Here is a 23,491-nt window from a genome sequence, read left to right as displayed (position 1 = left end):
TAGACTAGTGCTGTACAACTTGAGCCACAGCTCTACTTGTGGCTTTTTTTTTTTTTTTTGGTCAGTCATGGGTTTGAACTCTAGGCCTGGGCAACTGCCCCTCAGCTCTTCAGCTCAAGGCTAGTGTTCTACCACTTGAGCCACAGTGCCACTTCCAGCTTTTTTTCTGCTTATGTAGTGCTGAGGAATTGAACCCAGGGTCTCATGCATGTAAAGCAAGCACTCTACCACTGAGCTACCTTCCCAGCCCTACTTTGGCTTTTTGATAGGTTAATTGGAGATAAGAATCTTATGGGACTTTTTTGCTCAGTCTGGCCTCAAACTGGGATCCTCAGATATCAGCCTTGTGAGTAGCTAGGATTACTGGTGTGACCTACCAATGCCTGGCCTAATATGGCCTCCCCCCCCCCCCAAGTCCTACATTCTTCCTTTGAGTACATGTACTATGGTTCTTTATGCTTTGGAAATCAAATAAGTTATGTAATGCTTTTTTTGTGGGATATAGTTTGTTGTAGGGTGCTTTTTTAATTAACCCAGGTAGTATTTGCTGATGACTGTTATGTATCCTTCCATCTGTTGCCTGCAAGATATCAAAAAGCTGTTGTACTCAGTATATATTCTATATGCCTCTAAAATATCTTTTGTAAAAGAAAATCTAGTTCTGGAGATGGAACTCATTGAGAAAGCTTGCCTAGCATAGTCATGGTCCTGGGTTTTATTCCCAGCACTACAAGAAAAAACAAACACAAAGAATAATGATTCTTGTGTTCTCCAGTCATTTCTGCCATTGCCTAAGTTTAAGCCCTTCAGCTCACAAGTCTGTAGTCTTGTTAGTTGAGCAGCAGCATTGTTGGGAAAGTGTTAGGTTACAGTATCAATTTGGGAGTCTCCAGATGTACTGGTTGTATGTGCTTATGTGCATGCATATGCATGTGCGCATACATACATGTGCGCTCGTCTATGTGAATTTCTGGCTTGAATTCAGGGTCTTTCATGATCACTTTTTTCTTTTTTTACTCTAGGCTAATGCTTTACCATTTAAGCCACACCTCCAGCTTAGTTTTTTATTCTTGTTGATTGGAGTTGGTGTCTCAGTGACTTTGCTGGCCAGGCTGTCTTCAAACCTCCATCCACATCTATTAGCCAGTCTCCTGAGAAGCTAGGATTCCAGACTTGAGCCACCAGCCCTCTGCTCTGCTCTTTATTTTTATTAAATTTGTTCTTTTGAGATTACATATGGGTTGTATTTTTACTTGTTTAATGATAGCTCACAATGGAAGTTGACTGTTAATGATAATAAATATATAAGTATTTTCTTTACATTCTATTTGTGTTGTAGTTTTATTTTTTATTTTTTTATTTTTTGGGTCCGGTCGTGGGGCCTGAACTCTGGGCCTGGGCGCTGTCCCTCAGCTCTTCAGCTCAAGGCTAGCGCTCTACCACTTGAGCCACAGCGCCACTTCTGGCTTTTTTCTTTTTGCTTATGTGGTGCTGAGGAATCAAACCCAGGGCCTCAGGCATGCAAGGCAAGCTCTCTACCACTGAGCTACCTTCCCAGCCCATAGTTTTATTAAAAGTGATACATTGCTTTTAACCATACATAGTCTTAGGATTCTATTAAAAGTAAGATATGACTGGGCTCACATCTGAAATACTAGTTACTGAATTTGGGAAGCTAGCCCAAGTGGAAGAGTTAGCAAGACTCCTTCTCAGCCCATAGCTGGCCGTAGTGGTAGTACCTGACATCCTGACTACATGGGCTGCTGAGATCAGATGACCTGTTATAGGCCAGCCTTGGTACAAAAGTCTATGAGACTCCATCTCAGTAGAATCTGGGTATGGTGGTATATACCTGTCATCATAGTTACAATAGGAAGCCTACAAAAAATGCCCAATATAAAAAAGGACTAAGGGTGTGGCTCAGTGGTAGAATTGTCTCTCCTAGGGTGAAGCCCTAAATTCAAATACCAGCATTTCAAAAAACACAAAAAGAGTAAATTGAATTTTCTTTCTTGTTATCCATCATATCCATCAGGCCTTACTGCTTACAAATGCTTCTTTTTTTAGAATTGAAATACCTCAGGTATTTCCCCGAAGTATATAAGGTAGGGTAGCTGTAGAGACTTGTATTGTTTGTGTATCTGATAAATTACTGAATATTTCCACTTAAATATCCTGTGAACTCAAATTCAACATGGTCTATCCCCAGATCACTTTAATACCTTTCATTCACCCTATTACCTAACTTTGAAACCCAGGCAGGCATCTTATTGACTCATATTTTCTCTTAATCTTATATCCTATCATGAAGGGTTCTCAAGTACTTTCTCATATACTTTTTCCACCTCTGTTACTATAACTTTGATCAGGCCTAGTATTAGATATCTTTGCTGAAGAAGCAACACTTACAAGGCTCTTCTAACTTAGAGTTTACTTCTGCAGGAGGGTGCACCAGCAGCCAAAAAACAGGTAGGTAAACAGAAGAAACAGGTTTTATCTCCTGCCACACTCTTGCTCAGATTGGCCAAGCTCAGGTTCACAATCTACAACAGGATGTGGTTTAACTAACAGGAACAGGCTGTAACTAAAATTCAATGAGGTTTTTTTTTGCCCGGGGTGGTGGGTGGGAGGGGTGGGGGGGGTGTCAGTCGTGGGGCCTGAACTCTGGGCCTGGGCGCTGTCCCTCAGCTCTTCAGCTCAAGGTTAGCGCTCTACCACTTGAGCCACAGCGCCACTTCCGGCTTTTTTTTCTTTTTTCTCGAACCCAGGGCCTTGAGCATGCAAGGCAAGTGCTCTACCACAGAGCCACCTTTCCAGCCCTGTTTTTGTGGTTAATTTGATATAAGTCTCACAGACTTCACTGCTCAGGCTGGGTTCAAGTTGTGATCGTCAGATCTCAGTCTCCTGAGTAGCTAGGATTACAGGCTGGAGCCACCAGTACTCAGATGTTTTGATATTTATTCTAAAAGAATGGTTTGTTTAGTTTATCTCCATATATCAAGAATTATATAACTAAGTATGTTCTTGCTCATAATGTACTTTAGTTTTTTAAATTCAGTAACCTGCTTTGAATACAAATAAGAATCCCAAGCTTAGCAATTATGTATCAAAAGGCATTATAATTGAAAAGTCTCATGCTTGTGGTTGCCCATCCCCCAGCCACCCATTGTCCTTTCAAGACACAAATGAATTTTTTTTTTTGTTTATTAGAACAAAGCTGCTAAAAATGTTTGTCCCTGTAATGTAGACATATGTAAATATGTTCCTCTTTAGGTCTAACCTCTGGCATCCATTAATCTTAACTTCTCTTTGTGAATTTACCTGCTTGGACATTGCATGTAAAAGAAACTCATTATCTTTTCTTATTACCTTATTCAAATGCCAAATGGAACTTTGAAGAGCTGTACAATTATCTCTTCTAATTGATGTTTCTACCCACATCATTAATGTACAGTGTAGTTCAGTCATCACTACAGAGTATTGTATCAGATCTAAAATTTCTCTGTTAAAACCAGAGGAATTGAACAGTATGAGTTCTTTTTCAAAACTGGACTGAGAATGAGGTAAGAGTGAAAGTTTGTATTTGTGTGCAGTCCAAATAAAATTAGTCCCATTTTTCAAGTTGTGTTTTCTTCATGAAAAATCTGAGCTGTATCCTTGCCTTCTCTCCTCTGGTTTCTGAATTACAGCTTTATGTTTAAAGTCTAAGAAAATGCTAGAGATTTTAAATTTAATCATAAACAGTAACATATGAAGTATGATTAAGCTAAAATGGAAAGGTCTCTATGTTTGGCAAAGTCACATTCCCCAGGGATTTACTAAATAGCAACAGCACAATGTCAGCTGAAATGTTATTTATATCCTTCTCTAATGGCTCCTTGTTCCACTAAAGCTATTGAAGGTATATATAATATATATATATATTATATTACATATATAACATATATATGTTATAATATATTAATATAGAATATTATATTATAATATAATATGTAATATATATTGTATTATATAATATATAATATATAGTATGTAATCTAATAGTACTATATATAATTATATATATTATATATACACTTCTAATAGCTTTAGTGGACAAGGAGCCATATATATATTTTGTTTTGTTTTGTTTTTGTTTTGTTGGTCATGGGGCTTGAACTCTGGGCCTGGGTGCTGTCTCTCTCCTCTTACTAGCCTGTGACATCTAGGAACAAAGTTGATCGTAGAATCAAAGTATCAATTGCCTTGAAGTAGTTGGCAAAGCTATGATATATGACCATTAACTGAGTAGTTAGTAAAGTCTTTTCATTTATTAAAAAAAGTTTAAATTTTTAAAAATCTTATTGGAAAGATGTTAACCCCCTCCCTTATTGTCTCCCAGATTTTCCCGTCCTGACTTCCTTTCCTCAAAGTTCCATAGTTCATTTCCAACATAGTGTTTAGTGTGAATCACTACTGAATTGGTTTACCCTTTGTCACATTGTTCCTGTGCTTCCCCTTCCTCTTATATACAAAACAGAGTACAGAAATAAAAAGCAGTGACAAAAGGGAAAAAACAGAAACAAAAAAACTGCAAAAATCATTTCAATAAGCATCATTTTATATGATTATGTGGCTATTCAGCCCTGTGATTTTCTCCTAAAGAGTATCCTTTGGTCTCACTGTATAAATGTTTATAGTGTTGTTTAATTTATCATGTCCAAGTGTAATTATTTGTCTTTTACTATCCATTGGTTTTATTTGTCAATTTATAGATACATTGGAATGATTACAAATGTAGGAAACCATGCAGCCTATGTTTTTTTGGGTCTGGCTTCCATTGCTTAGTATAATTTTTTCCCAAGTCTTTCCATTTTCTTACAAATGGGGCAATGTCATTCTTTCTGATAGAAGCATAGAATTCCATTGTGTATATATAGCACATTTTTGTGATCCATTTGTCCCCTGAGGGGCATCTGGGTTGATTCCATATCTTAGCTATGGTAAACAGTGCTGCAGTGAACATGGTTATGCTGGTGGCTTCAGTGTGGCCTGGTTTGTGGTCATTTGGATAAATGCCCAGTAGTGGGATTGCTGGGTCATAGGGAAGCTCTGTGTTTACTTTGTCTCTTTTTTGGAGGAGGTCGGGGAGGGGATGGGCGTGGGACTTGAACTTTGGGCCTGGGTGTTATCCCCAGCTCCTCTCAAGGCTAGCACTCTACCACTTGAACCACAGTGCCTCTTCTGGTTTTCTGAGTGGTTTATTGGAGATAAGAATTTCAAGGCTGGTTTGAACCTGATCCTCAGATTTCAGCCGCCTGAGTACCTAGGATTGCAGGTGTAAGCCACCAAAGCTGGCTTGTGTTTACTCTTAAGGAACCTCCATACTGCCTTCCAGAGTGGTTGAACAAGTTAACCTTCCCATTAACAGTCTTAGCTTTCCGTTTTTTTTTGGCCACAACCCTGCCAACATCTATTATTGTTAGATGTCTTGATAATAGCCATTGTAACTGAGGTGAGGTGGAATCTCAATGCTGATTCACATTTCTTCTTTGTTGTTGTTGTTGTTGGTTGTGGACCTGAACTTGGGGCCTGGGTGCTGTCCCTGAGCTCTTCAGCCTCAAGGCTAGTGTTCTACCACTTGAACCACAGTGCCACTTTCGGTTTTTCTGCTTATGTAGTGCTGAGGAATCGAACCCAGGGCCTCATGCATGCAAGGCAAACACTACCACTGAGCCACCTTCCCATCTCCAGTTTACATTTCTTTTATGGCCAGAGATGTCAAACATCTCTGTTGGCCATTATTATTTCTTCTTAAAAGTCTCTCTAAGTCTTTAGCCCATTTTAATTGGGTTGTTATTTCTTTCCTTCTTTTTCCCAAGTCCTGGGACTTGAACTCAGGGCCTGGTCTCTGTCCCTGAGCTTCTTTTTTGCTCAAGGCTAGCACTCTACCACATGAGCCACAGTGCCACTTGTGGCTTTTTCTGTTTATGTGGTACTGAGGAATTGAACCCAGAGCTTCATGCATGCTAGGCAATCTACAGTAAGCCACATCCCCAGTCCCTGGGTTGTTGTTTCTTTGAGCATTTGTTTGAGCTCTAAGTATATTTTGGATATGTGGCCCTTGATGCATAGCTTCTAAAGATCTCCCATTCTGTGGGTTTTCTATTTATTTTGCTATCTATGTCCTTTGCCATGGAGAAACTCTTCAGTTTGATGCTATCCCACATATCCAGTCTTTGATTTGTTGTGATCTTAGGAAGTTTCCACCTGTGCCCAGGAGCCCTAGTGTTTCTCCTATACCTTCCAATAATTTTTTTTTCAGGGTATCTGGTCTTAACACTGAGTGCTTTGATCCACTTGGGATTGATTCTGGTGCAGCATGATATATAAATCTAACTTCAGTTTTCTGCACGAGTGTAGCCTGTACCATTTGTTGAAGATGCTGTCTTTCTTCCATTCTGTGTTTTTGGCTCCCTTATCAACTGCTTGCTAGGTGGCTGTAGGTCTGGGGTTCATCTCTGGGTTTTCTATTCTACTTCATTCCATTAGTCCTCAGGCCTATTCTTGTGCCAGTCCTTAGGTGTTTTTATTACTACAGCTTTGTAATGGTGTTTGAAGCTTAACATTAATATTCCTCCAGCTTTTGTTCTGGTTAGGATTGATTTTGCTATTCAGGATCTAACATTCCATATGAATTTTTGGATTGCAAGCCTTTCAGTTTTTAAATAGCAGCTTTTGTAGTATCTTCTTATGTAGTCTGCTTTAAATAAATTTCATAATCTCTATTTTTCCAACTTATCCACAGTTTGCAATTAAGATATAAGATAATTATTGACATTTATTGACAATGTGGATTGGCTGAGGGTGTATCTCAAGCAGTAGAGCACTTACTAGCAAAGGTATAAGGTTCAGTCTCCAGACTACAAAGAGAGAGAGGGTGGGGTGGGTTTGTTAGCATGATCCTATAGGAGCACCCCTTTAGAAATCTTTTTAGTTACATGAATAAAGAAATTACATATTTTTAAAAAGACAGCCCTGAAACAGCTTTTTTTTTAGACTAAAACTACCATGTTTTGTTGTACTACTTGGAAAGATGAACTCAAGACTGAATTTGCACTTTAAGCTGGCACTTGCTTCTTAAAATACATATACTCAAAGCCATTGGTTTATGTAGTATTTAATTGTTTAAGACAAATGAGAAGCCAGGCATGGTAGCATGCTATGGAATCTGTAGGCAACATAGAAATACTTAGTCTCAAAAAAACTCAAGGGGCTGGGTGCTGGTGGCTCATGCCTGTAATCCTAGCTACTCAGGAGGCTGAGATCTGAGGATTATGGTTCAATGCCAGCCCAGGCAGGAAAGTCTTTGAGACTCTTATCTTCGATAAACCACTAGAAAACTGGAAGTGGCGCTATGGCTCAAGCGTTAGAGTGCTTACCTTGAGCTGAAGAGCACAGGGACAGCACCCAAGCCCAGAGTTCAAGCCCCACGATCGATGCCACCCCCCCCAAAAAAAAAACGCCAAAAAACTCAAGGGGGACAACATTGAGTTAAGCCAGTTTTTAATCATATGATAGAAAGTGGCAGAAGTCTGAGGGCTTTGTGTTGTATGATGATTTATCTGGATTCTCTTCTGATAGGAACTGACTTTTCAGATACCTGTTTATCAACTAGTAAGGATGTCTATTCACACACTCTAGAAACAGTAGTTATGCTAGGCACTTGGTCTGAATGTGTAGTTACAAAATTACAGGGTTTTATAATAAAATTTACTTTGGGGGCTGAAGGTGTGTGGTTCTAATGGTAGAGTGCCTGCCTAGCAAAGTATTTGCCTCAGTACTGCCAAAAAACAAAAAAATAAGAAATAGTAAAGAAAAAAAATGTACCTTTTTCTTTTTAGAATAGCAATTTATGTGTGCTGTTCCTCATAGTTCCTCCAAAATAGGTACAGAAGGATATCACTAGGTTATATCAGCATACTTCTCTAAATCTCTGCAAAACTCCTTTCTAATTATAAAGTTGTTTTCTGGTTGAAAATTGAAGGAATTACTAAATGCTTTTTTTCAAAAATAGATGCACTACCTGGACATTAGTGACTCATGGCTATAATCCTAGCTACTCAAGAGGCTAAGATCAGAGGGTTGTGGGTCAATGTGAGCCTAAGCAGAAAGAACCCAGAGTATCTGGTTGACAGTTAACCAGCAGAAAGTTAGAACTAACTAGAAGCATGGCTTCAGTGAAAGAACACCAGCCTTAGGTGAAAAAGCTGAATGAAGACCCTGTGGTCAAGGCCCAGTGCCAACCAGCACAAAACAAAAAAAATTGGTGTACTTGAGAAACTTAGGTTTATTGCAGCTAAATGACATTTTTTTCATTACCTGGGTATACATCAATCACCAGTGACTGATACTTCACTGATACTTCAGTGACTGTAATTTGTATCTGTATATAACTTTTTTTGCTCACAGTTGGCATACTTTATTCACTTGAGCCACACTCTAGTTCTTTTTAGCTGGTTTATTGGAGATAGAATATCTTGGGTTTGTTGGCCCAGTCTAGTTTCACACCAAGATTGTTATATCTCAGCTTCCTGAATAGCCAGGATTATAGGTGTGAGCCACTGGTGCCTGCCTTTTTCACATATTACTAAACTTAAGATAAAACCAGTAGATTATAATAAGCCCCAAAGTTTTAGGTTTTTTTTCTTTTTTCTGTAATGTTTTGATTAGAATCTCTATATAACCCTGACTGCCCTGGAATTTGTATAGTCCAAAATAGCCTCAATCTCAATTCTGTCTCAGCTTTTGGAATCCTGGGATTATAAGCTTGGTCTATCATGCCTGACTTAGTTGTGTTATTCTTACATGTTTTGATTTTGCAAATTTTATTATAGTTTTAATATTTTAAAAGTATGAAAAGAAAAATCTTACAGATCTTAAGAGGTACTGATAAAAATAATGTTCACTTTTTAGAAAGACATATTTGCTTACTCATACCTCAACCCTATAATTAGGGTAGTTAAAAACAAGAAAAAAAATTGAGTTTGTAATCCTAGGTATCAGCAACAGCTGCAGTCTTTTAAAAAAATTGTTTAAATCTGAAAAGAATTGATTTTTTTTGTATTTGTCCCAATGTAAAACTTTTTAAAATAAAAATACATGTATTGGTTAAGTATTGAATATTCTGGTTTTTAAATACTTGCAATAAAATTTTATTAGTATTTTGGGGTAGCTTATTTTGGCTCTTCTACGTTTGCAACCAAATTATACTTTATGCTAGGAAAGGTTTATGCCAGCCTAATTGGTTGCTGGCATTTCTTAGCCTCACAGCTGCTGTGAATTCAGCTGTGAACTAGGAAACATATAATAGGATCCTGTTTTCAGAAACCAAAAAACAATTGTTACTGTGTAAAACTTGTTTCTGACAGCTCAATATAGGAGCTCTTGCGAATTAAATAGAGCTGATATCAATAATAGTAATCATAATTAATTTTAAAGATCACAGAATCCTGAAATATGGAATTCATGTATTTGTTCTCTCACCCCCCAACTGGTGCCAAAGTGGCTTGAATTTGGGACATACATACATTTTTCTATTTAATTTATATTTTTCTTTAAAAAGAATCATTTGTCTTACTATTTGTTAAAAGATATTAAAATGTTGAGCTAATTAACTATTTTTACCATAACAAAAAGTAATGTAAAGGGCTGGGAATGTGGCTTAGTAGTAGAGTGCTTGCCCTGCATGCATGAAGCCCTCATTCCTCAGTACCACATAAACAGAAAAAGCCAGAAGTAGCGCTGTGGCTCTCATTAGAGAGACAGCCTTGAGAAAATAAGCTCAGGGACCATATCCAGACTCTGAGTTCAAGCCCCAGGACTGGCAAAAAAGAAAAAGAAAAAAAAAGGATTTTTAAATGAACTAAATGTAAAATTACATAAAGGGTATGATTTCAAAATATATGTATTCTTTATTTAACATTAAATTTTCTTTAATTGACTCAGTAGCTTAAATTTTTATAAATAATTTTGACACCTCAATTGAGGATGAAATTTACTTTTCTATTAATTTCAATATGATTTTTGTTTTTAAGGTCAGATGGCTTGAGTTTGACTTGGTGATTTTTATTCTGAGAATTAGTGTGGTTTAAACTATGTAAAAATTGGTTCTTAACATGAGGATTCTGTCTGTCGACAATAAACAGGCATTTACCAGTAAGCTTTTCCCAAAATGACACATTGTATGTAAAGATGCTTACTGGAAATCTATTGCCCTTATTTTAAATGAGGAATAAAAGATCATTTTAAATGAGGGGGGAAAAATCAGTCAATTAATCATCCACTCAAATTCCTGAATCAACTTCAGAAATATAAAGATAACTGAGTCATCTACATAGTAAAATGCTGTCATGTTTAATCAACTAGCAATAAATAAGATCAACTTATCTTTAAAGAGTATCCTTTGCCCATGACCAGTGATTTCTTCAGCATTTTCTTTAATGTTTTAGGAGTCACTCAACACTAGGCAAAACAAGGAACTAATAAGTATAAGAAACAACAAAAGGGCTGGGAAGGTAGCTCAGTGGTAGAGCCTTGCCTTGCATGCATAAGGCCCTGGATTCAATTCCTCAGCACCACATAAGCAGGAAAAAGAAAAAAAGCCGGAAGTGGCACTGTGGCTCAAGTGGTAGAGTGCTAGCCTTGAGCTGAAGAGCTGAGGGACAGCGCCCAGGTTCAGAGTTCAGGCCCACGACTGGAACCCCCCCCCCCAAAAAAAAAAAACTGCGAAAGAACATTCAGGGTAAGTGTACCCTATCAGAAATTAGCTTGCCTTGAGTATGATTAGTTTCATTACCTGAGATTGGTAATTTATTTTTTAAAAAGATTCATTTAGTTCACATTCTGGAGTCTGGAAATCCAAGATTGTTTATATCTGCATAGCTTCTGCCTGGGGCCTCATGATGCTCCACACCTGGCCAAAAAAATGGAAGGGCAAGTAGGCTCAAGAAAGCCACAAAAGTTTTAACTTCCTGTCAACCTCCTGTAGCAATAGCTAAGTCGTTTCCAAGAGATTTAGTATTCACTCTTAAAAGATGACACTAATTGAGTCCCACCTCCATGACCCAAACCACCTACTGGATATATACCTCTGAATGTTCTGCATTGAGAAATTAAGCCTCAACATGAGTTTGGACAGTGGGAGGAGGACAAACTGTACCCAGATATCATAGCATTCTGTCCCTGACCAATCAAAACTTGTCCTTGTAACATAGTCATTCTATGCCAATAGTCTCTAGCTCTGATCCTTTAAAATCAAAACAGATATCTGCTCCCAAGACAAGATGGACCAATCATAGGATGAACAAGGGTAGGAATAGATGAGGAGGAGTAACCTTCACAAAGCAAGTCCAAATCCAGCAGGGGAGACATTAAATCGTAAAACTCAAATAATACTTTATGTCCTATTCTTCCTGGACACTCTGAGCCAGGAGTTGAGTCCCCATAGACCTTAGACAAACTAGCCTCCAAGTTTTGCTGGGTTCTGCCTATATGGCTGCTTTCTTGGACTGGAGTTGCCTAAAAGTGACTGTAGCCTTCCCAGGTGTACGCTGCTGGTGGCCCCACTGTTCTTAGGGTCCTGGCAGGGGTCCCACTTCCAAGCCTCAGTACCAGTGCCCTAGTGGAGACTCCCTAGTAGTGCTGTCCCTGTGCCTGGGCTTTCAGACATTTTTAAAAATCGATAAAAACTGCTGCTATAACTCTTGTATAATACATACTGTCAAGGTCTCTAGCTTGTGCCCTTGAGAATGGTAGTCTTGAGAATGTGTGGCTATTGATGGTGTGCTGCGAGTACATTGTTGAAACAGCTTTGTCAAACAATTCCCTTCTACCCAAAGCCCCAAAATTCTGATCCTGTGGAGAGGTAGCAGCATAGCCTACCTCTGAAGAACAACGGAAATACCCCATGGTTTCCCTTATTTGCAATAATTAATACATGTGTAGGACAAGTAGAAAAGGTCAAAAGCTATATAAATATGACCATATAAAATGATGTTAAGCAAAATGAACCCCAAGATAGGGACCACAATTTTTTTTCTTTCTTGCTGTTGTTTCTAACGTATTTATAATGTACCATGTGATTTTTTGTTTCTTTGTATGTTCCTCCCCCCCATGGTATAACCTGTTTTCACTGTATTTGATGTCAATGTCCTGCATCTTGTATATACACTTCTCTAATTTGGGGAGGGAAAGGGAAAAAACAAAATGTTTAAATAGGAATACAGGTTGATCCATTGTAACAATGAGATATACAATAAAGTGTTGAAAATGAACTTTACAACTTCGGGGGTGGGGGGCCAGTTATGGAGGTGGGAGGGAAGGTATGGTAGGGGAAAAACAAAGGAGGAGGCAGCAATGCTCTATAGGAAATGTAAATGTACTCATTACCTTGCTCATGTAACTGTAACCCCTCTGTACAGTATTTTTACAATAAAAATGTACAAAAATAAAAAAACAGGGGCTGGGAAGGTGGCTCAATGGTAGAGTGCTTGCCCTGCATGCTTGAGGCCCTGGGTTCGATTCCTCAGCACCACATAAGCAGAAGAAGAAAAAAGCCAGAAGTGGCGCTATGGCTCAAGTGGTAAAGCACTCGCCTTGAGCTGAAGAGCTGAGGGACAATGCCCAGGCCCCGAGTTCAAGCCCACGACTGGACCCAAAAAATAAAAATACATATAAGAACTTATATGATGTTGCTAAAGAACTGCTTTAGCAGGAGAAAAAGTGGTTTTAATTGCTTAATGAGAAAAAAAAAGACAAAAGGTTGAAAGAGAAGGGTAGGGTGGTGCACACCTGTAACATCAGTGCTTGGGAGGTGGAGACATGAGGATTGCAAATTCAGGGCCAGCCTTGACAGTTCCAGGACAATCTGAGCTACATAACCATTCGGTTTAAAAAATTAAGAACTGGGCACCAGTGACTCATGCCTGTAATACCTAGCTACTCAGGAGGCCAACATCTGAGAATTGTGGTTCAAAGCCAGCCTGGGCAGGAAAGTCCATGAGACTCTTAACTCCAATTAACCACCAGAAAACTGGAAGTGGCACTGTGGCTCAAGTGGTACAGCGCTAGCCTTGAGCTGAAGAGCTGAGGAACAGCACCCAGGCCCAGAGTTCAAGCTCCACAACCAACAAAAAGAGAGAGAAAGGGGGGAGAAAGAAAAAAAGAAATAAGAAAGGAGAAAGACGGAGGAGAGAAAGAAAGAAAGGGATATTCATCCTAAAAATTGTGGGAAATCCTCAGCAAATATGCCCAAAATGAATTGAAAGAAAAGAAAAAGTTAGAGCAGAATAAATATTTAATAACAAGTATTTTGAAAGTATGTAAAATGGACAAATCTCAGAAGATCAAGGAAAATACTGTTTAAAAATTAGGAATGATAAAGTTTCTATCACTGATGCCATGGGCATATAGACAACATGAATAATTTTATAGAAAAAATGTGCAATTTCTAGAAAAACAACATACTCAATATTCTATAATTACTAAGAAATTTCTTCTAACATAATATTCCAGGTCAAGATATTTTAAGTTGTAAGTTGCAGCTAAAAGCTCAAGATTACAAAAGAAAAAAAATTGCCATTAAGCAGTTAGTTTACATAACATATCAAAATCTAAAGGCTGTCTAAGAAAGGAAAATTGCTGACCAGTATCTAAAACAAAATATTCCATGCAATTTCAAGCAAGCTCTCAGCAGTTTGGTATTGTTAATTTGTTTAATTTGGAGAGTTTGACAAGTTGATTCTAAAAGGCCAATAAACTCTTAAAGAACTGTGAGGAGGGCCTTTTCAATTGGACATTAGACTTATTATAAGCAGTAGTATAACTACTTTTTATTAAAAGGCAAAGACACAGACTTATGTATGTATACCTGAATTATAACGGAGGTACTACTAAAGTTACATTGAAGTTACATAGGTGAAGAAAGGACTTATCAGGAAATGATACTGAGCAATTTGTTTTTCTAGGGAGGAAAAGGAAATTGTCTTGCCAAGAACAAATATCTAAATGCTTAATGGATAAATTAATATGATAGCTTTTGTAAAGGCTTATACAAAAAAGGAATAATTTAAAATAAATATTTAAGTACTTTAAGTTCATCAAAGACTCCATAAGGAATAAAAAGGTAGTCCACAGCTTTCAAAAAATACAGTACATAAAAATTAAGAACATTAGAGAATTTTACAAAGAAATAGTAAGAAAATGACAGCACACAAAAGGCCTGATTGGCTTATAGACAAAAATATAGGCACACCTTCATTAAATCAAAGAAATCAAAACCACAATGTGACATTAATACTGCCAAATACTAAGTATTATGGTGGATGTAAGGTAACTCCTTGTGGGATTACAAATCATTTCAAGTACTGCCACCATAGGAAACATCATGGCACTGGAAAATTTTTATCTAGTCTGTATTTCTTTTCTGTGTGTTCAGAGAAATTCTTTAACATTTGTGTCAGTATACAGATGTAAGTTCCATTGTGTGTGTGTGTGTGTGTGTGTGTGTGTGTGTGTTGACACGAATGCTTGAACTAAGGGCTTGGGCTCTGTCCCTGACCTCCTTTACTCAAGGCTAGTACTCTTCACTTGAGCCACAGCTGCATTTCTGGTTGTTTGATAGTTTATTGGAGATAAGATCTTCAGATCTCAGCTTCCTAAGTAGCTAGGATTACAGGTATGAGCCACTGGCAGCTAGCTGCATCATTGTTCTTAATGCAAAAGTTTCAAAATTAAGGAAAGAAATTATGTACTTCTATGTGATATGGTAAGATGTCTGAAGGTTCTTTAGGACCATGTTAAAAGGGGTTGAGGAGGGAAAGGGCAATATCTTGGCATATTTAGGAAAGAAAATAGGCTGTAGTAGTGGAAATGAGTTTATATACATATGTATGCAGCAATTATATACACCTTATAATCAGAAAATTAGTATTGCAAAAGAATCATGTCTTAAAGTATCATTAATATGTTTATATGTAGCTTTAAAAATAAAATTTTTATGGGTGTTATATTTGTAAGTGATACAAAGAAAAGCCTGAGTGTGGTGATTTTGAATGTCTGGGTAGTACTCCCCTCAGGAGAGGGGATAGGTAAACAGATTTAGTTAGAGAAGGGGGGTGGCACAAGTGGTTTCAGAAATACTGCTTTCTGCTGGGGTGGTGACACTCTGCCATAGTCCTATTCAGAGGCAGGAAGATCCCTTATGTCTAAGGGTTCCAGGTCAGCCTAGACAACATAGCAAGAACTCATCCTCAATAAGAAAAAAACATTTTTTTTCTTTGTAACTTGGTTGGTGTTGGATGTACCAGTGTTTGCATGTGTGTGTGTGTGCGTGCATACATATGCCAACACATTCAATGTGGAGTTATATATGAGTCACAATAAAATAAATGGGAAGTCAGAATGAAGATAGAACACAAGAATTTTCTTAAATGGACCAGAGAAAGTAGATGGTATTGAGTGCCACATGGGAATGTTGGCCAGGCTTCCCAATTCTGCTTTGTTTTGAGCTTTAGTTCTCTTAGTTTTATTTACATTAGTACATGCTTGCTATTTACAACTGAGACTTGGGATAAACTTATCTCATTGTAATTGAGGCCTGCGCAGGCCCCAGCCTGAACATTGTGGCTAGGGGCTGCTATCTGCCTCATAAAGCAAGTGGATGATTTGTCTTTAGGGAAGACAAAATTGTCTTTCCTTTGAAAAACCTCCTTACATAGTTGGATTTGAAGTTTGCCAGAAACAGAAGAGCAGGGACAGAGAGGCCACATGAATCTGGATTTTTCACTTGAGATGGAGAAAAGACAGGAATTAATAGCATAAAATTTAGAATTGGTTGTGGTTACCTTCCAGGAATTCACCACTGTCAACTCAGTCTTCTCTTTATGACTGTCATAAAAGGAAGTTCACTAATTAAAAAAACAAAAACTAGTTTACAGAGTTGGTCTTCCCTTTCTTCTTGTTCCTCGTTCTATCTTCTCCCCTTTTAATATGACTGCAAAGAATCTTTGGATATAAAATCATAGCCACAACATAGAAATAGTTTCTTTTGTAAATTTTGAAACTTTTGTTTCCTAAAAATACAGTGTATCTTAACTCTTGGGTGAATCTCCAAGGGAGAGCCATATCTTCTCTTGAGTCTATAGATCTCAGTCTGAGAAAAACCACTATTGCTTGAAAAGGTTATAGGGGTCCATACAGTGATGGTTATGGCCAAGACACAGAGCCTTACGGGAGAGAAAAGGGTGCAGGTACAGGGCTTGGTTTGCTCCTGACAAAATGTTAAGGCTCCTCCCCTCCCCAAGTTCTGCTTTCACATTTCTGAACCTCTAAACTAAAAATTTCCAACCCTCTCAAATCCAGTTCTTTTTTAAAATAGTAATGACTGTAGATCTGTCCCTTTACTATCCTGAAGTGAAATTCATACCTAATATCAACTTAAACATGTTTGTAATGTAAGAGAAGAAATAAAATGAATTTTTTAAACGAATCTATGAGACTTTTTTTTGGTGGTGGTGGGGTTACCTGTGTGGGGCTTGAACTCAGGGCCTGGTTATTGTCCCTGGGCCTCTTTATGCTCAAGGCTAGTGTTTTACCACTTGAGCCACAGTGCCACTTCTGGCTTTTTCTGAGTAGTTTATTGGAGATAAAAGTCTCATAGACCAGCCGGGTGCCTGTGGCTCACGCCTGTAATCCTAGCTACTCAGGAGGCTGAGATTTGAGGATCGAGGTTCAAAGCTAGCCCCAGTAGGAAAGTCCGTGAGACTCTTATCTCCAGAAAACCGGAAGTGGCACTGCAGCTCAAGTGGTAAAGCACTAGCCTTGAGATGAAGAGTTGAGAGACAGTGCCCAGGCCCAGAGTTCAAGCCCCACAACTGACTGCGCCCCGACCCCCCCCCAAAAAAAAAGTCTCATAGACCTTTCTGTCCAAACTGGCTTTTACCAACTATCCTCAGATCTCAGCTTCCTGAGTAGTTAGGACTACAGGTGTAAGCCACCAGTGCCTAGCTTTGTAAATTTTAGTTATATCTGTAGTACCATCATTCTCCTTGTTATCCAGGCTTGAAACTTCTCTGTTTTACCATATCATAATTTTTAGTCTAGTGTTTGTGGACTCAGATTACTTTTCTTTGTTCAAAGCTAATTTTCCCATCTACACAATATATAATTTAAAATGATTTTTATATTAGTAAAATATATTTTTATGAATTTGATGGAGTCAAATTTTGACTTATAATAAGGAAAAGTTTTAATGGTTAGAACTGTTTAATATAAAGTATACAGTTTTAGGCATTCTGTGTCACTGTGACCATTTATCAGATATTCTAGAAATAAACTTTTTCTCATCCATACTTTGAGTCTCTAGACTTGACAAATTACAAATTGATTTTATGACCCCATGGACAAAGTTTATGGCTTTATAACCTTAAGTTTTATTCCCACTTAGGGCGAATACACCAAGCAATGGTAACGTCTTTAAATGAAGATAATGAAAGTGTAACTGTTGAATGGATAGAAAATGGAGATACAAAAGGCAAAGAGGTATGATGACTGGACTAAAATGTCTAGTTTTTCAATCCAGATTGTAGATGTAAAGCAACACAGAAAACTACATAATATTTATATTGTGTGTGCATTCTTTATCATTTTTTGAAAAAATAACTCAAAAATGTTGTTCTTACAAATCTTAGATGAAATTGTGCGTTTTTTTTAAACTCAGCTCACAAACTTTGAAAGTTGTTATACTACTTAATACTTTTGTCAGTCCCTGATAGATACTAGCATTTCATGTAATGTAGGGTATGAAGTGTTATGTTAAGAGAAATTGTTGGGCTGGGAAGGTGGCTCAGTGGTAGAGCGCTTACCTTGCATGCATGAGGCCCTGGGTTCGATTCCTCAGCATCACATAAGCAAAAAGAAAAAAGCTGGAAGTGGCGCTGTGGCTCAAGTGTTAGAGTGCTAGCCTTGAGCTGAAGATCTGGGGGACAGCGCTCAGGCCCAGCGTTCAGGCCCCATGACTGGAAACCCCCCCCCAAAAGGGGAATTTTTTGTTTTTTTTTTTATTGCTTGAAAGCGTTTTATTTGGGCAGAAGTAGGGTAACAGATCACTGCCTTTTTTGCTGGAAAGAGAAATTGTTTAAAAATAGTGAATTATCATTCTGAAATCTTAATTTTCAAAGCAGTGTCATTCATGAGGTTGAAAGTACTTGGAAATTATTTTCTCTTTACATTCATTAAAAGAATACTCTTAAAAATAGATGTCCATATTTTAAACAGATTGACCTGGAAAGCATCTTTTCACTTAACCCTGACCTGGTACCTGATGAAGAAATTGAACCCAGTCCAGAAATACCTCCACCTCCAACATCCTCAGCCAAAGTAAACAAAATTGTAAAGGTTAGTGATAAAAATGTAGAGCAGAGATCTATGCATGACAGTACATACCTGTAATTCCAGCTAAGGAAGATGAAGCAGGAGAAATGAAAGTTTGAGACCAGCTTGACCTACTTAAGTCAGAAAAAGAAAATTTAGAGATTATATTTGAGTGGGGGGTGAGGGGGGATGGGGGGAGGGAGAGTGGTCTGGTTTGAAATTGTTAGGTAAAGAATGCATACTAAGTATTGAACAGTTTGCTTTTAAAAAAATAATTTCTTCCATCTACCTTCATGTAAATACAAACTTTGATTGATTCAAGTTGTATGATTCATAATTAAGGACATCTGATTTATCATGGAAATTTCTTGCCTAGTTAGAATTTTTCCTGAAGTAGAAGATAGAGATGTTGTCCAGGTGTCAGTAACTTTTGCCTGTAATCCTAGTGACTCAGAAGACTGAGATCTTAGTTCAAAGCCAGCCCAAGCAGGAAAGAGGCTATTTCCAATTATCCACCCAAAAGCCTGAAGTAAAGTTGTGGCTCAAGTGGTAGAGCATCAGCATTGAGCGAAAAAGACACAGCATTTAGATCCTGAGTTGAAGTCCCAATACCAGTACATACAAAAAGAAAAAAGTCAGCCATTTTCTTATCTATATGTGTTGAATGAATACATGTAACTTGATGAAAAAGAATATGATATGGCTTTTTTAGTTTAAAAAAGTTTGGTATTTTGTAGGGAAGACATACATAAACATCCATAATAATACGAAATGAGAGTATTAACAAAATCTTCTACTTTGTAAACTTCATATAAACATAAGACAGACTTTCAGTTCATATGACTTAATATTGAAAGTCACTGTAGTTGCCACTTGTAATGGACTGTTTTCATATTCAGTTTCAAAACCTTGGAGAGTGCGATTTTATCTCCCTAACCTCACATATAAGTTACATCCCCAGCCCTGTCTTTCTTGGTATATCATCAGGAACTCTTGCTTCGCATTAAAGTCACCTGAAGAATTTTTCTAAATACTGACTTCTGGGCTCCTCCCAAGAATTCAGTTTTAACTTATTTTTTTCCTGAAGGTCGTTGTGTCACTATCCTTTCCTTGACACCTGTTTGAATGTGTACTCATGATTCAGTATAACTGTGTTATTTGATTTTTTTGTTGGATGTTGAGCCTGAACTCTGGGTCTGGGTGCTGTCCCTCAGCTCCTCAGTTCAAGGCTAGCACTCTACCATTTGAGCCATGGCACTGCTTCTGGCTTTTTTGCTTCTGTGGTGCTGAGGAATCAAACCTAGGGCCCTCATGCATGCAAGGCAAGCACTCTACCACTGAGCCACTTTCCCAGCCCCTTGATTTTTTTTTTTAAGTGAATTGTCTTCGAAAATAAGTAATAGGACCTAAAACTTGCTCCATTGATCTATTTTGTCCAAATCTTTGAAACTATCAGTGAAACCTTTTAGTGTGACAATGTTTAGATATTTTAATAAGGGGGTTGTACTCTGTCTAGAACTATTGTATAATTACATTGATATTCAAAGATAAAACTTAGTACCTAACCTCAAAATCCAAAGTACACTAAAATCTAAAAGGTTTTAAGCACCAGCTTGTTGCTACAAATAGAAACTTCTATACTTGACCTTTTATGGTAGATTTTAGTCAGAATAAAGGTGTACCAACATTATGGCATCAAATTGCCTTTGTGTATATAGGATACATCTTTGTGGCAAAGCCCTTACCTAGCATGCCTAAAGCTTGGATTCAATCCCTAATGCTAGGAAAAAATTACCTTAAGGCTGTCTGATATATAACACAAATGGGTCTATATTTTAAACTCAGGTTCCATTCCAAAGATATTTATATAATATATAATACCGAAAAATCAGATAATTACTTATACATTGTTTGGCAGTGTAGCTGTTCTGAAGTTATATATCCTCTCATTACCTCGGTTTTCACATGGCCGAAATGGGAAAAACAAGAATAATGACTTCATGGGGTTATATAAAAGTAAAATGTAATGATATTTATGTGTCCTTAGAACAATCCCTTGCTCATTAATTCCTGAATATTGGTCTTGGAGTGAAGATTGGTTGATATATCTCATACAGGAACTTAATACTGATAACAGTAATTCGTTAGATTACTTGTTTTTCTCTATTTAATTTTGTGTTGCTGTGTTTTGGCCCATTTTTTTGTTAATTAAAAGAATCTGAAATAATGATATATACATGTCAAAAAATACAGTGAATATGTTTTTCTTCTATAGAATCGACGGACTGTGGCTTCAGTTAAGAATGACCCTCCTCCAAGAGATAATAGAGGTAAAGTACAACTTTATCCCTTAATCTTCCCTAAAGTTTTTTGGGTGCTGGTACCAGAGCTTGAACTCAGGGCTAGATGCTGTCACTTAACATTTTTGCTCACAGCAAATACTTTACCACTATTGTACCTTTTGTTTTCTCGTTAATTGGAAGCCAACCCAGGCTGGCTTCAAACCAAAGTATTTAGATCTTAGCCTCCTAAGTAGCTAGGATTATAGGTTTGAGCCACCAGAACCTGGATTTAAAAATAATTTTTCATAATGTGTATTGATTAATAAATATAAACTGAAATATGTAATTTTTATTCATCTCAGTTTTTTTTTTTAAACCCCAGTCTTGGGCTTGAACTTGGGTGTGGGTGTTGTCCCTGAGCTCTTTTGCTCAAGGCTAGTGCTCTGCCACTTTGAGCCACAGTGCCACTGGTTTTTCTGGTGGGTAATTGAAGTTAACTGAAGTTAAGAGTCTCATGGAGTTTCCTGCCCAGGCTAGCTTTGAACTGCAGTCCTCAGATCTTAGCCTCCTGAGTAGCTAGGGTTACAATCATGAGCCACCAGTGCACAGCTAATTTTGCAAAATTCAAGAGTATTATGAACAAAAAGAATTGGAAAAAAAGTCAGCTGATTAATTTCGCAGGATAAATTTGGTTATCAGAAGGTTTACCATAACTTTTTTTTTTTTTTAAACCAGAGTACTTCCAAAAAGTGTGTAATGGTTAGATTTGGAGTCAGGAAAAAGAAAATTGAATTGGTATAAATTACTGTTAACTTTTAAGCCAGAAGTTGTTTCAGCTAGGATAAGTTTCTAACTGCTCATCAGTTCGGAATTAACTTTCTCTGTGTGTATTAATGATGGGACAGGGTGGGCAAAAGTATTAGGAGATCATAGATGGAGGCAGAAGTCCTTCCTTTAAATAGTACCCTTTGAGAGACAGTAAATTTGGCTATTCAGTTTCCTTTTCCAGGTTTGAAACATCTACAGTAGAGGAAATTCTCTGCTTAAAATTGTAATTTAAAGAGTAAGGATAGTTGGAAGAATTTGTACATTTTTATTTTATGTATATATTAATAGTATACATTTTTCAAAATGAGATTGTTTTTTTTTTTTTAATTTTTGCCAGTCCTGGGGCATTGTCCTTGAGCTTCTTTTGCTCGACGCTAGCACTCTACCACTTTAGCCACAACTCCACTTCCAGCTTTTTCTGTTTTTTTTTTTTTTTTTTTTTTTTGGGTCCGGTTGTGGGGCCTGAACTTTGGGCCTGGGCGCTGTCCCTCAGCTCTAAAGCTCAAGGCTAGTGCTCTAACACTTGAGCCACAGCGCCACTTCCGGCTTTTTTTTTCTTTTTGCTTATGTGGTGCTGGGGAATCGAACCTAGGGCCTCATGCATGCAAGGCAAGCGCTCTACCACTGAGCCATCTTCCCAGCCAGCTTTTTCTGTTTTATGTGATACTGAAGAATTGAACCCAGGACTTCATGCATGTTAAAGCACTCTACCACTAAGCCACATTCTCAGCCTGATCTTTTTAGATATAAAATCTTTACTATAGGGAGAGGAGGGGGGAGGCTGGGAAGTGAAGTGAAGGGTAAACAAAGGAGGAGGCTGCAATGCTTGGTAAGAAATGTACACATTATCCTGCCCATGCAATTGTAACCCCTCTGTACAGTATATTCACAAATAAAATAAAATTAAATTTAAAAAAATCTTTACTATATTCTCTGGGACAAATTCATGTTTAAATATTCCCCCTTAATTGAAAGTTCAACCAAATGGAAGTCTAAAGGAATTAAAGGTAGACTTCTAATACCCTGGCTTAGAGTTGTAAGAAAAACAATGAAGAGTATAGATTTCATTCCGTAGTTGGTTATCTTGTTCAGTCTCAGCTCAATATAAAAAATGCTTTTAAAATTTACATTGTACATAAACATATTGTAGAGAAAGGTCCTTGCTGAGCAAAATCTTAAGATATGGAATAGTTTACATTCATATTCTTTTTTTTATATTATTATTTTTTATTTTTTTGTCAGTTGTGGGGCTTGGACTCAGCCTGGGCACTGTCCCTGAGCTCTTTTACTCAAGGCTAATGCTCTACCAGTTTGAGCCACAGCCCCATTTCCAGTTTTCTGGTGGTTAATTGGAGATAGGAGTGTTAAGGGCACTTGTCTGCCTGGGCTGGTTTCAAACCATGATTCTCAGATCTCAGCCTCCGGTGTAGCTAGGGTTACAGATGTGAGCCACCCGCACCTGGCTTCATATTCCTTTAATTGACTGTAAAAATTGAAGTTTAGTTTGGTTGTATGTAAACTACTCAGGTTGACTTTTATATCTAACATTACATTAGAAGCTAAGTGTATGCATAGTACCTTGGAAATGTACCTGTATAACAGTTCATTGAATAGAATTCATTAAATTTCATATTTTGTTTATACACATCATTAGAAAACTGGCAGTTTTCAAAAAGTGACATGTAATTATCAGATTTTTGAGGTATCTGTTATTTTAAGTTATTTCTTATTTCTTGTTAATTTTATGTTCAGAATTTGAATTTCCTTTTTTTTTCTTTTTTCTTGCAGTGGTTGGTTCTGCACGTGCACGTCCTAGTCAGCTTCCTGAACAGTCATCTTCTGCACAACAGAATGGTAGTGTTTCAGATATATCTCCAGTTCAAGCTGCAAAAAAGGAATTTGGACCCCCTTGTATGTAAATCATGTATCAAAGATTTAGTCATTTCAGGCATACATGTCTTCTCTCTTGG

General features: G+C 37.6%; 1 protein-coding gene across 3 annotated transcripts in view; it reads left to right on the top strand.

The window, feature by feature from the left end:
* Kif2a (kinesin heavy chain member 2A) overlaps positions 1 to 23,491 on the top strand; it is a 62,723-nt gene that overhangs the window by 11,314 nt on the left and 27,918 nt on the right. For 2 of the 3 annotated variants that reach the window (XM_013025269.1, XM_013025267.1), the window contains exons 2-5: positions 17,486 to 17,580; positions 18,316 to 18,435; positions 20,687 to 20,741; positions 23,310 to 23,432. In XM_013025269.1, coding sequence (XP_012880723.1) covers positions 17,503 to 17,580; positions 18,316 to 18,435; positions 20,687 to 20,741; positions 23,310 to 23,432 — 376 coding nt within the window. In that variant the 5' untranslated portion in view covers positions 17,486 to 17,502. Of the gene's footprint in view, positions 1 to 17,485; positions 17,581 to 18,315; positions 18,436 to 20,686; positions 20,742 to 23,309; positions 23,433 to 23,491 lie in introns of those variants that run through there. The other variant, XM_013025268.1, reaches the window with a different exon arrangement.

The sequence above is a fragment of the Dipodomys ordii genome, unplaced genomic scaffold (assembly GCF_000151885.1).
Source record: "Dipodomys ordii isolate 6190 unplaced genomic scaffold, Dord_2.0 Scaffold83, whole genome shotgun sequence".
NCBI lineage: Eukaryota > Metazoa > Chordata > Mammalia > Rodentia > Heteromyidae > Dipodomys > Dipodomys ordii.
This window is presented reverse-complemented; position numbering and strand designations above follow the sequence as displayed.